This window comes from Ammodytes marinus (assembly GCF_949987685.1).
Source record: "Ammodytes marinus genome assembly, chromosome: 18".
NCBI lineage: Eukaryota > Metazoa > Chordata > Actinopteri > Uranoscopiformes > Ammodytidae > Ammodytes > Ammodytes marinus.
The window spans coordinates 4,298,320-4,314,454 of record NC_137222.1 but is presented as its reverse complement, the minus strand read 5'-3'; the positions used below and the strand labels follow the sequence as shown (position 1 = coordinate 4,314,454).

The 16,135-nt window shown below is 40.7% G+C and overlaps 1 protein-coding gene across 1 annotated transcript in view; it reads right to left on the bottom strand.

Annotated features, from left to right (window-relative positions):
- The window catches only part of LOC307265007 (netrin receptor UNC5D-like), a gene marked incomplete at both ends in the record, with an annotated part of 171,547 nt that overhangs the window by 60,347 nt on the left and 95,065 nt on the right, over nt 1-16,135 (bottom strand). The window contains one exon of the mRNA XM_080046577.1: nt 14,067-14,273. Within this exon, the coding sequence (XP_079902703.1) occupies nt 14,067-14,273 (207 nt within the window). The remainder of the gene's footprint in view (nt 1-14,066; nt 14,274-16,135) is intronic.

Genomic DNA, 16,135 nt, shown 5'->3' with positions numbered 1-16,135 from the left:
GATGACATGCGGTCACTTCTGTGCATTGGGGAATACAAAAAAATTAAAATGGCCATTCAGCTTCTTCCATGTGCCTGTCTCTAGAGGTCTGTTTTTCCCCTCTTTCTCTTTCTTTCTTTCTTTCTTTCTTTCTTTCTTTCTTTCTTTCTTTCTTTCTTTCTTTCTTTCTTTCTTTCTTTCTTTCTTTCTTTCTTTCTCTCTCTCTCTCTCTCTCTCTCTCTCTCCCCCCTCTCTCTCTCTCTCTCTCTCTCTCTCTCTCTCTCTCTCTCTCTCTCTCTCTCTCTCTCTCTCTTTCCTAGTGCCAGTGGCTCTTGACAAAATGCCACACAGCCTTGACAACAGCACCTCAAATTGGAGCAGTTTCTACTTGCCCCTTCAATCATGTCCTTTTAAAGGCGACACACTGCAGGCAAAAACATTGGTTTTTCAAGCACTCTATGGTCAAGTTGGAGATGTTTTGGCTGTTTGCCTCCATAACATCTATTTTTTCATACTTGTATAAATAAAAAGGTCCAAAATGTAAAGTATATTTGGGTGTTGTTTATTTGACTGAACCTTTTCTGTTTTGCGATTTTGAATTTTTCCAACGATCTTTAACTCCCATTAGCTCAAAATGAGCTTTTTTCAATAGTTTGAACCAAACATTTCAACTTCTAACTAGACTTTCTGTTCAAATCTTAGCAACATTCTGAACTTAATTACAGAAGGATGTGTTCACATATTATTAATTTTTTATTTTAAGACATATTTTGTTCTTATAAACATGCAGAAAATGCAAGGTAAGACCTGTCATTTACTCAGACTTTTCTGAAAAAATCGTTATACAAATACATAATTATTTGATGAAAGTAATCAAGCTTCATGATGATATATAAGATAATAACAATTTTACCCTATTAACCTTTAGTGTCTGGCCTTACAGTAATACAAGTACAAGTTGTCTCTTTCTTTCTCCATCTCTCTTTTGGCATGGGGCCTGTGGTGTGATTCCTCCCAGATTTGGCCCATTGTTTAAACTTGGCTGACGCTCCCAAAGTGCCCTACGGGAGCCAGACGGTGCCAGCTACAAGTAGCTTTCTGATCCATGCCAGCCTGCTCGATTCGGCTCGGCTCACCCAGGTCCAGGATGTCTGTTACGGACTTAACGCCACCTCGGAATAGGGATTTGAAATTCTATTTGTCTAAGGGATGGTCGCTAGGCAGCTGCGTAAACACTGGGTGACACTGGGTGGGCGTGCGGGTTTGAGGTGTAAGGATTTAAGCTTTAGGAGAATGTCTAACCGATGTGAACTCAGTAGCGTATAGGGGAGATGTTTGGGTGAGGTGACATTGCATCCTGCTGCTAGGCATTGGCTGAGGGCCAGGCAACAGACTAAAAACCTTTGCTAGACAAGCTGAACACGCTCCCAGCAACATCTTCGCTCTGGTCCCAGCTGTGTGTGTCATACTTAATCCTGGCACCAAACGGGACACATTACTACTCCGTGCATGAAATAATCATGATAATTCAGCCATTAAAATGCTGCTGGTCCTTTTTTTTATTTTAGTGTCATTCCCCTGGTCGTCTTTTACATGTTTATCCCCCACCAAAAACGTGTGTCTGCTTATTAAGAGCAAGTTTTGCATACAGAAGTAGTTTCTCCTCTGCGGGCCACTTCAGTCCTTTACACAGATATTTCTTGAACTAATAGTTGGTGACACCGAGAGACTCTGAAAGCGTCTCACTTTCCCTCACCAGTCCCCAGTGGTGTGACAGTAACAAATTAATTTACTTGAGTACTGAAGATATTTTATGAGTATTTGTACTCCGAGGAACTATCGTGTGTTGTTCATTTTTGGCACCCCCTTTGGACAAAGGCAGTAGTGTTTTTACTACACCAGCTGTAGTTCCTGGGTGAGCGTACCTATGACAAAGGCATTCAGGAAAACTATATACAAATAGCATTCTTTGCACTGATGGTCTTGTTTGCTGTTACATGTAATTTATGATCATCAGAGGACTGTTTCAGAAACATTTAAAAGTTCCTCATAGCACCTTTTGAATACTTATTTTTGAAAGCAAGTACTCTGGTACGTTAACTTGAGTAAAACATTTGACTGGTTTTACTTTCACTATACGGGTAATATTTGACCAGGAGTATCTACTGTTTACTTTGACCTCAGGACTGAGGGTTGAGCACATTGTCCACCGCTGACCAGTACCCACCAGATCTTTCGACGATCTTTCATCTGGGATCAAAATACACAACAGTGGAGTCAGTTTTTGACAGAGCATCAACCGGAACAGATATCCACACTTCCTCTATCCGTCCTGCAGTTACACACTATCCCTCAAAGCGTTATCTCTTCATCGGGAGCTGCTATCATCTGCTATCCTCTCCTTCACCAGGCAAAAAAACCAATGCGGTGTCCATTTTCAGCCTACCTTTCAATCTTCCATCACCCTCTCCATTTCCGATGTCCTCTTGCCCCCCTTTACCCCCTCTTTGTCTTATCCCTTCATCGCGGTATCATCCTTTCAGCTGAGCTCTATTAGAACAGATATCCCCCTCGGCTCTACCCTTCCAATCTGCTCCTCTTTCACTCCGTCCTTCAACCATCTCCCGAGTTCTATCACTCATTTCCATCTCATACCCCTCTCAGAGACAGAAATAAAGTTATCTGATTTGATAGGTCGGATAATGCAGTGTGCTGCTGAGTTTACAGCTACTGACTTTTTTTTCTATAGCTAGCCCCACATCAATTTAAAAGATGCAGTGTGGAATAAAGTTATATTTTCGGTGTCTTCCAGTGGTGAAAGTTCTAGATTGCAACGCTCCATGTCTGTCTACCACTCCAGTATGGAGAATTTACAGAAGCTATGGTGGCCTTCAAGGACAATAAGCTAGTTACTAAAAACGGCATCCCTTCCTCAGGAGTGGCATAACAACACAGGAGAATGAAAATGTTCCCTGCAGACAGCACTCTCCATCTGTGTTTATATGGGGCGGCCGTTACCGTTAACCCTGATCAACCTCTTGTTTCATGGTACCTTAGCGCTAAGACGAGGCCACACAAAGATTAATGGCAGAGTTTTATGCTTATAACGAAAGAAACTATGTTGCCTAAACGTCATAACATCCATTCTGGATCCGTGTGAAAATATCTCATGTGTACACAATACAGATTTACACCTTTTATCAAACAACTATACATACATACCACATTGTGTAATATTAACTTAAATACAAGAAAAAATCTCCAGAATGTACAACCATCACTGGTGACCCGTTGTGCTTCTGCAGTGAATCCTTGATGAGCATGATTAGCGACCAGAAGAATAAATGTCAACATTGATGCCTTTAATTATTGAAAGTTGTAAATGTATTATCACTTAGGGGAGTTCCATCCATCATGGTAAATATGCATAATTAATAGGCTATTTACATATGCATCTTCATTACCACCGATTGATTTGCAAAACAGCAAGCGTTATTTTTTTTATGTTACCTGTTAATTTATTAATCCCATGCATATGAAAAGATAGCACAGTTTATTGCCGTCCAGTGAAAACCATTATTATTTTGAATTTTCTCGATTTAGTGTTAAATAAATTAAAGAAGATCTTACACTTCCTGAGCTAGAAAATCTTAAAAAAAAGATCAATGGATTATTTGACAAATTAATTTGTCTTGAGGATAAAAATGGCACTGTTCTTCTTAGCTAATTAAAAGTTTATAATTTGGAGATTTTAAGTTTTCACGGAATGCTAAGAAAATCACGCATGTGCACAACAGCCACGTATGTGCATGACAGCCACAGATAGGCAGAATGCAGGCACTGAAAATATTTTTTTTGTAAACTTTGAGACGGATGAATTTTCTCCAGCATCTTAATGGTACTATCTATACCAATATCTCTGTTTGTCATAAATGAGCACATAGCAATAGTCTTTGTTGTGTCTATATTAGGAAACAATATTTGGGAAAGTATTCATATTTTGCTCACCAACCACCTGATTGCAGGAGCCAAAATACTAGCCTAAGCAACACTTTGAGGTGTTGGTGTTTTTGTTTCGTTTGGTATTTTTATGCCCAGCATATTTGGCATACACCTTTGAGGAGAGGCAGAAACAGACACAAACGTCAGTCAAATAAGACATTGAGGAGGCAAGAATAGCCATAAAAAAATGCCTTCGTTTTTGGCTCAGTTTATACATTTTGTGATTCGGACCAAAAAGCAAATGCTTTATCTTCTGATATATTTACAACAATTCTAGGAAGATATGATTTCCAAACTACACTGTGCAGTAAGTTAAAATATAATTGGCAGTATGACAGTGTGTCATGTACAGGTTCTTTAAACTAAAAATACAAAATGTTCTCCTTCTCTGTTACTGTAATGAAATCCCTACACCCATGTGAAGGCAGGACATACATATGTAATAAACCTGCATCTTCCAGCTGAAAGAGTAAGGCGCACTGGGAAAAGCCACTGCACAGAATGATCCACTGTGTTTGCATGGACTAAAAGCCCCGTGCAAACAGCAGCTTTAATGCTGCACACGTGACACTGGTCAAACAAACACTGAGAAAAAAAGATCAATCCGTTCTCATTATCACTCATTCCTATTCTCTCTTTTATATCTCTTTCACACACTGGATTACTGGCAGCAATATTCCTGTGTGTCATGGCCTCGTTTTACTTTGATTTTTGTTTTGTTTTTTCGGGGGCAAAAGCATTATCTTTAATTCTGGAATGGTTATGAAACAGCTATCTGTTATAAGCAAACTATCAAAGTTTCGGAGACATAATACAAATCTTATTGAAGCTTGCTGTGTAGGTTAAGTAGAGTGGATGACTGGAAAATATCACCGGATCACAGGGGACATGACATAACTTCCTTGTGCCCTTTCAATGCCTCCACAAGTCTTCTTTAAATGCTGCCTGGACCCTTTGCCTCTGGCTGGCAGCAGATTTGTTGTGGCTTATTATATTCACGTCTACAAACTCTGTATCATTCCAACATTACTTTTCCTACTTGGAGAAATCTCTCTCTCTCTCTCTCTCTCTCTCTCTCTCTCTCTCTCCTTAAAGCAGAGACGGGGCCATTTTCAAAATGCCACTCCGATTGCCATGGCTGTTCAAAAGCAATGGGACCAGTAATGAGACCGGCTGAGAGGTTCTGCCGCAGCGCTCTTACCATACCTCTGTGTTCCTTTCTTCCATTTTTTGTTACGAACTCATCAAAACACTCCTCTGTTACTCCACAATACATGGGCCCCTCAAACGTCTGCTTTTCATATAACATTTATAGGGAAAGTGTGACATTCTGAGGAAAATATGCTTATATGGTCTTTTGCAGAGAGTAAAGAGACATCTAGACATAAGTACAGTGGTTGTGTCTTTATGCTAACTATGAAGCTACCACCAGCTTATTAGCTTAGCACAAAGACAAAAAGTGACTGACTCATTAACATGTTAAACCATTAAAACCCTAAGTGAAGACATGTCAAATTTCTATTTTGCAGCGGGCATCATGTCCCGGATTATTTTCCTCGTTTGAGACCAGTAACTTTTTCGGGGTAAGTATTTTGACCAAGAAATAGTCCATCTTTTTCATAAGCTTAGCTGCAGCTTCATATTTCATAGTACAGCAATGAGAGCGGTATTGACCTTTTCTGACTGCTGGCCAGGAAGCAAACAACCTTATTTCCCCAAATGTCAAACTTTGTCTTAACCCTTAGCCCAAAACATCCTGCTTCGCCAGCTCCTCATAACTTGCATGACTCATGATTCTCACGAAATGTAATAGTACGTCTTCACTGGACGATGTTACTCACTATACAACACCCTACTGCTGTTAAAGGTGCAGTGTGTAGATTTAAAAGGGTTATTCTAAGGAAAGAAAAGAAAAGAAAATACACACTGCACCTTTAACAATTTCCATACGTTTTTTCAATAACGCATCTGTAATGATCTGCACGCTAAAGTAAACAGCTATCAAACCATTTGACTCAAATATTAGAAAAACCCATTAACAACACAAGATAAACCAAAACTGATTGTAGGGAAAAACTGAATTGATGTCCAATATTCAGTGTTCTCTTTTTTTATCTCTCAAAACATTTCTTTATTGATGGATGCCATACATATTTCAGGTTGACAGCGCGTCATTGGCCAGTTAATGGTGTGCACAACACAACATTGTTATTATTCACAGCAAGTGCATAATGATAATACATTGGCATTCATTACATATTCTACAACCTACGCTAAATCCTGCAGTGGCATTTGACGACAAACGCCTGGGCTCCAAGCTTCAGAAGACCAGAAAATAAATTGATTTACTCGTCGAACTCTTGGCCTGTGTAGAATGTGTCAATAGTAGAGGTGGCGGTGAAGTGCTCATACGCAGGTATTTGAAGAAAAAAAGGTTTTGATTGCTTTCTTTAAAATACTAACCTTCAACGAAATAGAGAATCCGTAAAGTCAAGAAAATACTTTTATTCTATCAACATCTGACACTGTTCTGTGTGTTGCTGTTAAGTGGGGAGAGTTACGGTACATGAAAAGTGGCATTCAGAACAGCCAGATGTCAAGAGCACAAAGTGGTACAATATGTGAAGAAGAAAGGGAAAAAATGTGAGAAAAATATTAATAAGGTTGCTATCTTTAAACTACTAACCTTCAAGGAAATACAGGAGCCGTAAGTCAAGACAGATACTTATATTCTATCATCATCTGACACTGCTCTACATGCTGCTGTTAAGTAGGGAGAGTTAAGACACATGCAAAGCCAGCTGTCAAGTGCACAAGGTGCTATCCGCAGGCAAAGCAATGTCCTGTCTTGATGCATAATGAGGCTCACATTAAATATGTGTCCAACACTGTGTGCATACACTGATTGTGCATTAACAAAGTCTTTTTTAAAGCTTTAGTGTGTAAGTTCTGTTGCCACCATGAGGAATTCGGAATAATTTTATCAACATTTTCGGCGCATCTACATGAGGTAAGCCGTCAGTGATCTTGCATAGATTGTATTCCTTCTGCAGTACGTCCATGTGTTTTCTTAACAGTAGAATCAACAACTGTAACATTTTGTGGGCACTTCTTCGGATTTTTCTGAGCTCCTGCACCAGTGCTGGTGGGGCGACACCAGTCTGTAAACGCTGCCAAACTGAGAAATACAGAGAGAGTTTTGTGGAGCTGATAGGCTTGATACACTTTGTGTCAACTCGTTCGGTGACGGCTTGAACGTAACCGACATTCAATTTTATATGATAAAGTTACACACTTTAACTTTAAGGTCACACTGCACATGTCCTCTGTTTCAAGACGACATTTCAAGACCTTGCATGTCTAGCGAAAACAAAGCGTACATTTATATATTTTTCAACATTGTTACATTTCAAGAAGTCCCAGGACGAATCCAGCCCACACACTTGCTCTTTTGTCACGTACGGTTGCAGAAGTCAGGATTTAGCTCGCACGCCGAAGATGAGTTGCACGGTATGAAATATTCAGCCGTGACACGGTGTTGGAAATCTCTGCTACACATCTTACAGATTGAGAACAACACACAACACAACTCATCCAGCTGGAAGAGGGCGGTATATGGTGCCAGCTTTTCTCTAGTGCTTATGGCAACAGTCAGCAAGTCCAAAGCTATTCACGAAAAACACTGTAATGGATTTTTTTTTTTTTTACTCCATTTCTTTTCCTTGTGTTCCATTCTGAGAGTCTGAGAAAAACAACACAACACAAAGGCTCAAATATATCTCTCACTCCCTTGCTGTGCTGGCTTGCCTCTGGACAGACACGGTCTCTCTGTCCTCTGTTGCGCCTTGAAAACCCCCCCAAGACAAACCATGTCAGGGGCATGTGTTGTGGAGTCTGTCTGCATTTAATTCACAGCTTACTGCTTTAATAGCTACAGCCCCCTGTATGCTGCTAGACCCAGGGGCCATTCTCACCACCTGACTCAGAATATAATAGCTTGTAGTGAGATACAGCTGTTCCACTGCCTCAACCACTGATGAAGCCAAGAGTGCACCGCGGCCAGAAGTGTCTTTCAGCTGAGGCTAGATAGAATGTTCATATTCTCAACATGTAGCATCTGTGTTGTGTACATACAATATGAACAGTATAACATCGACACAGAAACAATGGCTGCTCAGGTCCAGAGGATGCTAAGGCCATGTCCACACATTCACTGATATTGGTATATTATGGAACTTTAAATATTTCTGAAACAGTCAAATTTTCTTCTGGTGATCATACATGACATGTTATAGCAAATGAGACCATCAGTGCAAAGAAGGCTATATAGTATTTCTTAATGACTCTGTCCGGGTACGGTCACCCAGGAACAACAGCTTGGCATTGTATGGCCGTCTGATGGTTAAGTGGTTCTAACTTTGACAAAGCCCCTAAAATCGTTTTTATTTATTTTTTTCTGTTTCATTTTTCCAAAGATGTCCATGGGGTGGGGGATGTGGGGTGTATGTTTTGATAATTGTATGCATATTTTCAGAAAAAAACTAATTTTAATACAAGAAGATGCATTTATGCTAACATAATTGTGTTTTTAGTGTAGTAAGTGCTTTGAGAAAAGACTGAGGAGGTGGAATTCATTTATGAGTGAAGGTGAAAAAATAAAACAAACAGAAAAGCAGACAGAGACAAAAACACATTCTACTTTCCGACAGCAAATAGCATGTGTGCCGATAGCAAAGATGTAAAACTCCTCCATAAAAAAAGGACCAATGTACTATCAACAAGCAAACACGACTAAGAGCCCACAGTTATGCTAGCAGCTTTGTGAGGCTGTGCGTAAACATAGCAGTACTTTGAGCTGAATACTAACATATTACAATGACAATGTTTGCATGCAAACAGCGGTCATATTTTTCTTCTTCAAACTGTAGCAATAATGAATTAGACTTTAATATTCTGCTGGTTAGGTAAATAGTTTTAATAAATGCAACAGAAAATAAATGAAGTTATTATTTCTTACAAAAAGCTTAAGAGACATTTTTACCACAATTGTATTGGAGAGTTTTGCAAAAAAATATGTGGACGAAGCCATGAAATGATGACCGACATTGCTGCAGGCTATTATGCTGTATTTTCCATTTCAGTTTCAAAGCCCATCTCAGTGTGCAGCTGAACCAAACAAATACATATGTAATGGAGGGACATGTCGAAGACAAAAGCAGTCAACATTTAAGGGGAACTATTTTGAACACTCTATGCCTATTTAATGTTGAATTGAAACGGGGGGATGTGGAATCTCTTGTAAAATATGCTGCCACGCTTGAGCGCACATCTCCACTCAGCACAAATGATGTGTTTACCGAGGGTAATGTTCACATTTGAAGCCATTTACTGCTCTGAGGGAGGCTGTTCTGTTGGAGTGTGAAGTCACATCCAAGTGTGGCTTGTAAAAGATGCCTTGGTCTAGTGTGTTTTTTTGTTCTCCTCTACTTTTCTGTTTTAAAAGGTGCACAACGCAGTTTCAGGGGAAAGGGATTTCTTTATTTGATTTGGAGAGCCTGCAGTTAGGGGCTTGGGACCTAATAATACGTTTAAACTTGCACCCTCTTCTTGGGAAAAAAATATTACTGTGAATACAAACAACACTTTTCTACACCTTTTAACTTGATACGGCAAAATGAGTTAAGAAATAACACAACCAGCAGATTGGAGGCAGGGTAAGGATTCATTGGGCATAGCACTTCCGTTAAAGGTAAGTCCAGTATGCCCTCTCCTCATAGCTGTTTTTAGTCCAAGCTTCCTCATGAGAAGAATCTGGGTTAAATTCTCCCCTATGTGCTTCTGTTTGCTACTTTTCACCAACTTTGCCTGTCTGCCAGCATGGATAGATCTTTCTACTTTACGAGATACAAGCACAGGTGGATTTTTAATATGCTCTTCCCTGTTCAGCATTTATATGCTCTCTCTCTCCTCACTTTCTTTCTCCCTCAGTTTCTCTCTCTCTCCCTCCCTCTCTCTCTCTCTCTCCCTCCCTCTGTCTCTCTCTCTCCCTCCCTCTGTCTCTCTCTCTCTATTCCTCCCTGTGTGTGTGGGTCCCAGTGGGGAACAGATATGAATGGTGATAAGGAGCCAGATGGGAGCGAAGCTATGAATCCAGACTGGAGGCAGTAAAAATGTAGAGGTCCGTTGTTAACTCTGGGTGAAATATTGATTGCTGCTGTGCGTTAAGTGAAGCATCAACACTGTCTCGCACTAATAGCAGCCAAGGCGGGCTCATAACTTCATCTTGACCTCTTTCAGAAAGTTATAATCTGATGAGATGATGGTCATAATATAATGCCCGGTGCACACCTTATTAATACTGTGACTGATACTTTGTAACCATAACCCATAAAACCTTTTTTACCCCCCCCCCCAACTCAAATTAAAGCTATAGTGCGTGGATTTTTTCATATTAATGAATTTCGGTTACATCAAGCCATCGTCAAATGAGTTAACAAAAAGTTGATTACGCTTATCGGCTCCACAAAACTCTCTGTAGTTCTCAGTATGGCAGCATATTTAAACCTGTGCTGCCCCCCCTGAAAAATCCCTAGAAGCGCCCAAGAAATGTTTCAGTTGTTGATTCTACTGCTAAAAAAAACCTGGATGTTCAGCAGAAGGTACACAATCATGCACGATCACGGAGGGCTTACTTCATGTAGAATTAATTGTTGGGGCGACAAAAGTTATGCACTATAGCTTTTATTTTTTTTTATATTTTTTGGGCATTTTTATAATGGATTGGATTTATATAGCGCTTTTCAAGACACCCAAAGCGCTTTACATGGTTCCAGGTTCCATTCATTCACACAGTCATACCTACGTGGTAAACTACGATAGTAGCCACAGCTGCCCTGGGGCAGACTGACACTGGCATTTGTATGCTTTATTGATAGAACAGAAAGAAAGAGGTGAAATGGGGCAGAGAGGGGAGTGACATGCAGAGATAGACCGCGGGCGGGAATCGAACGCGGGTCTGCTGCTGGGCCCGGCCCGGGGGGGGGGGGGGAGGGGGGACCCCCTACCAACTGAGCTAAGGGCGCCTATAGCTTTAATAGTAGATCCGGTCGAACAATAAAAACATTTAAATAAATCAGGCTAGCACCTTGATTAACCTGGTGCTCTAATCTCCAACAACACCCACACTGGTTTATAACTAGTACAAAGCACATATGAAGGGGGAGAAAACTCGTAGAAACACCAGTGAATTCACGAGTTATGCAATCCCCATTGCGAGATGATGTAATAAAAACATACAGGGGGCTTCAAGGAAAAACAATGAAATTCTTCTTTGTGATCCGAACGACTTTATTCTGAAGTTAAAACAACAACAACCGTATTTCAGACAGTTGCATCAGTGGAAGAAGATATCGGAGTCAAACCCTACTATTGAACAAGTAGGTGCTTTTTGTGGTCAAACAGCTGTCCTTTCAGTTTAGATCAAATCTGACTCACAGGATGCAACGAGGAAAGGAAAGTGTAGAAAGCAGCGTTTGAAATAGCCACTGGCGTTGTCATAAAGTCCCATTTTGCAAAGTTCAGTCCTTGCTATCAAGGCAAGGCAAGGCAAGGCAAGGCAAGGCAAGTTTATTTATATAGCACAATTCAGACACAAGGCCACTCAAAGTGCTTTACAGATTAGAATACATAAAACACATTATAAAACATTTAAAAGCGAATAAAAGAAGCAAATAAAATAAAAATTGCAGGTTAAAATGGAAACAAAAAAGTCTTCAGACTCGATTTAAAAGAACTGAGAGTTGCAGCAGACCTCAAGTTTTCTGGGAGTTTGTTCCTGATTTTTGGTGCATAAAAACTGAAAGCTGCTTCTCCTTGTTTAGTCCTAACTCTGGGGACTGTAAGTAGACCTCTCCCAGACGACCTAAGGGCTCTGGACAGTTCATAACGTATCAGCAGATCAGTAATGTATTTTGGCCCTAAACCATTTAGTGCTTTATAAACCAACATCAGTATTTTGAAATCAATTCTTTGAGTGACAGGAAGCCAGTGTAAAGACCTCAGAACTGGGGTAATGTGATCCACTTTTTTGGTCCTAGTGAGGACTCGAGCAGCAGTGTTCTGAATTAGCTGAAGCTGTCTGATAGATTTTTTTGGAAGGCCTGCAAAGACACTATTACAATAGTCAAGTCTACTAAAGATAAATGCATGGACAAGTTTTTCTAAATCTTGCTGAGACATAAGCCCTTTAATTCTTGATATGTTTTTTAGGTGGTAGTAGGCTGATTTATTAATTGATTTAATGTGTTTCCTGAAATTCAAGTTGGAGTCTACGACAACACCAAGATTTCTGGCTTAGGGTGTGGTTTCTAACATAACGGATGTAAGCTGTGCGCTGACTTTTAATTGTTCATCTTTGGCACCAAAGACAATTACTTCAGTTTTGTCGTTGTTTAATTGAAGGAAATTTTGGCACATCCAGTATCTTGTCCTTGGCACGAACAGATGAGTGTCGCAGGACGTATAACACATTTGATATGAATACTTTTAATCCTGTCTTATTTAGGCAGAGTCCATCTGTCTTAAAAAACTGCCTGCGGTTCCAGAAAGTGTTAAAATTGTCAATAAAATGCAGAGTGGTCGGGGCACGCAGCTGAAAGCCACGTGTTCAGTGCCAGCAATCTAGTGAATCTCTCTGGTCCTCTTCTGATCGGTGGGAGAGGACCACTGATAAACACCTCAGCTTTCAGTGAGCTGACCGTGTTCAAGAGATCTTTAAAGTCCTGTTTCAACATTTCAGACTCCTGCTTTACAACATCATTTGACCCGATGTGCAGAATGATGTTCTTTACAGTTGTGTAACGTTCACTTCTATTCGATTCACTTTTGTTTCCAGTGCTGTAATCCTCTGTAGGAGTATTTGGTACTCCTCGTTTGATAAGGGAGGCATCTTGCTGCTAATTAGCTTTAGCTTAGCGCCTCACTTCCAGTCACCACAGGCTTGTCCTGCAGGTAGGCCTCTTCACGTTCTGTTGAGGAGGTCGTAAAAGTTTCTAAAAATGCCTGTAGTATTTATTAAAAAATAAAATAAATTACAGTCCCATTGATTTGTATGTATCCAGGAGCTGCTGCTAAATTTATATTGACGAAAAAGAAGAATATAAGCAAAAAGTGCAAGAGGAGGAGAGAGCAAGCAGAAAAGCGTCTGCACAGTAGGAAAGCAGTCTAGTCATAATCAGAGTTATGAATGCTATCCTTGTAACTTAAAGTGACAAGAGGAGAAAACACATATTTAGGCTGCAGGTCTGTTTGTCTGTATATCCTGTATGTGTTCAGCATGGATTCCGGCTCTTAAATTTAGACCCAATGGCAGTAAAGTGACCTCTCTTTATAAAGCTTTTTGTACCCCACAATTGATCTGCAATCTGCGGAATCCTACAGTGCATTATATTGACAGTATGTGGCTGCTGCCTTATGCTCCAAAAGACTGCATCTTATGTATAAATAGATAAATAAATAAAAACAATAAAAAACATTTTTTATGCACTTATATGTAGCAGTCTGTAATTTGCACTTAAATGATACTAGGTTGAATGCACTCATTGAAAGTCACTTTAGATAAAAGCGTCATCTAAACGAAATGTAATGTTATGTAATGTCATGTATAAATGTATGGACTGAGTAGGTCAGGTTATCGTCTAGAATGTGGAAGCAGTGGCATTTTAGAACTCACGCAAATGTCTTATCTTTGTGGAATGTCTTTGGTTTAATCAGAGTTTTTTTTTTATTATTAATTTGTTTACTATGGACTATATGAGCTGTGTCCTTAAAAGGTGTTCCGAGAAACTTCTTGCACCTCCTTTGGACAACAGCTGATGTGTTTTTACTATGCCAGCTGTTGTTCCTGGGTTAATGTACCCATGACAAAGGAATTAAGAAAAACTTTATGAAAATTGCATTCCTTGCTATTACATTTAATTCATCATCATCAGAGGAAAAAGACTGTTTCAGAAATATTTAAAAGTTCCTCATAGCACCTTTAAGGTAAGTCTAAAGGTAAAGTACTGGGATTGGAATTGACGACGTACCTGTTCCCAGGTCTGTGTGCTCCTGGGACATGTGCTGGCTCTGGTGGACCCATTCTCCATTGCACTTGAAGAAGATCTGCAGCGCGGGCCTGGCCTGACAGCGCAGCTTGATGGGGTTACTCTTGACGATGTAACCGTCCACTGGCTCCTCCAGGAAGTGAGGCAGTGTCCCCGCCTGGCCATGCTGCAAGGCCTCACCTCTGGGACCTGATGGGAAGAAGAAGAATATAAGACTTAAGAAACTACAATGACTGGAACGGAACTGAAAAGTAAAAAAATAAACTTTTTTCAACTTTCTTCTAGATTTCTTACCCTGCCAACTAACCCTGCAGTTCAATCTTCTACACACACACACACACGCATGCATGCACAGACACACACACACACGCATGCACGCAAGCACGCACACACACACGCAAGCATGCACACACACACATGCGCGCACACACACACACACACACACACACACACACAAGCTAGCTAACTCTCCGTCTTTCTCTATCCTTCAATCTCTCCCTCCCTTCCCCCCTGCAGCCAGTCCCAACCAGTAGCCATTACTCCCTTCCAGCGACGTCTCCTCAAACAAATGGTCTAGAAACACAATCTGAGAAATAACCCCACGGAAGAACATCAGTCCATCCCCACAGTCCATTCTCCACCACAGCATCACAATACAAAACTCCATACAGAAGTCCACCATAGTGCAAATCTTCCTGGACGGCTGCAGTGTTTAATATTTTAACTTCACTGGGATGTTCAGACAATGATAGCAGATATTTTGAAGAAAAACTTTACAAAAACTTTTTATACCACCCTTTAGTTTGTATGTGTGTATTACCACTGTGTAATAGAGTGGTGTGACACTGTGACACGTTAACCACTCAAGATGTATTTAGTTATTGATTCTAAAGTGCATCTACATTGTCCTACAACATTTCCCCTAAGTATAAATGAGAATGCGTATGGCAGTTAAGTTTGTCCGTTCTGTGTTACTGTAGTAACATGGAGGTGCAACATGGCGCAGCGTCACGCTCCTATGTTGATATAAAAGACTAATTCTAAGTTAATAAGATAAACTTCATAAACTCCTTTATTTGCGCGTGGTTATACATTAATTAAAATGTGAATATTATATTCCATTTCTACCATGTCAACAAATTGTACACACTGCACCTTTAAAACCGAACAAGACCGAGAAATCCTGATGTTAAACAGAAAGATCAGTAGTCTCAATCAAGGCCTCTTTGATGGCTCACATGTGGGTGTTCACTAAAGCCACGTAATGTAGTTGACAACACATTAACAGGCATCTCCTCCCTCCTTCCCTTTGCCCGACGACGCCCGTCTGAGGTGTGTTCCAGTCGGAGCACGTCTTGCTTTTTCTGAGGCCCCGGCAAGTGTAATTACACTCTTGACTAATCCCCTAGTTTGCTCGCAACTCTTTCATGGAAGTGTGCGGGGTTTAGCCAGCCAAAATCTCTCCTCACCCCCCGCCCCCCCACTGCATGTTTTCTCCACAGTGGAGGCTGTACCTCTGAAAACCCCATCAGGATTACAGAACCCACTGACTCTCTCTCTCTCTCTTTCTCTCTTTCTCTCTCTCACACTCTCTCCAGCTAATCTAATCCTCCTACCTTCCCTGTTCCGGATGTCTCCTGATTGAGGGGAATAGATAAAAAGGACTGTGTGATTTTCACAGCACTCGCTCGCTCAGTGTTCACTCTCTAGCCCCTCCGCTGCGCGACACATTCACATTTGGCATTCCCTCCCTCGTTCCTGGTAAAACCCAGAGTGTTGAACAAAGAGACATGCTTTTAATTTCAAAATGACTAGCCCCGGGGCAAGCTCTTCTCTTGTACAGAGAGCGCTCCAATTTGTTTTTAGCGCGCAGAGCGTTGTTTTGGACAGAGAGACAGATGCATGACACACAGACGCGGATAAGTGCTCATCCGCGTAGTTGGTTAGAGATGGGGGAACATGAATGCACAAACACACACACACACACACACACACACACACACACACACACACACACACACTAACACACACACTTGTCAAACAAAGCCACA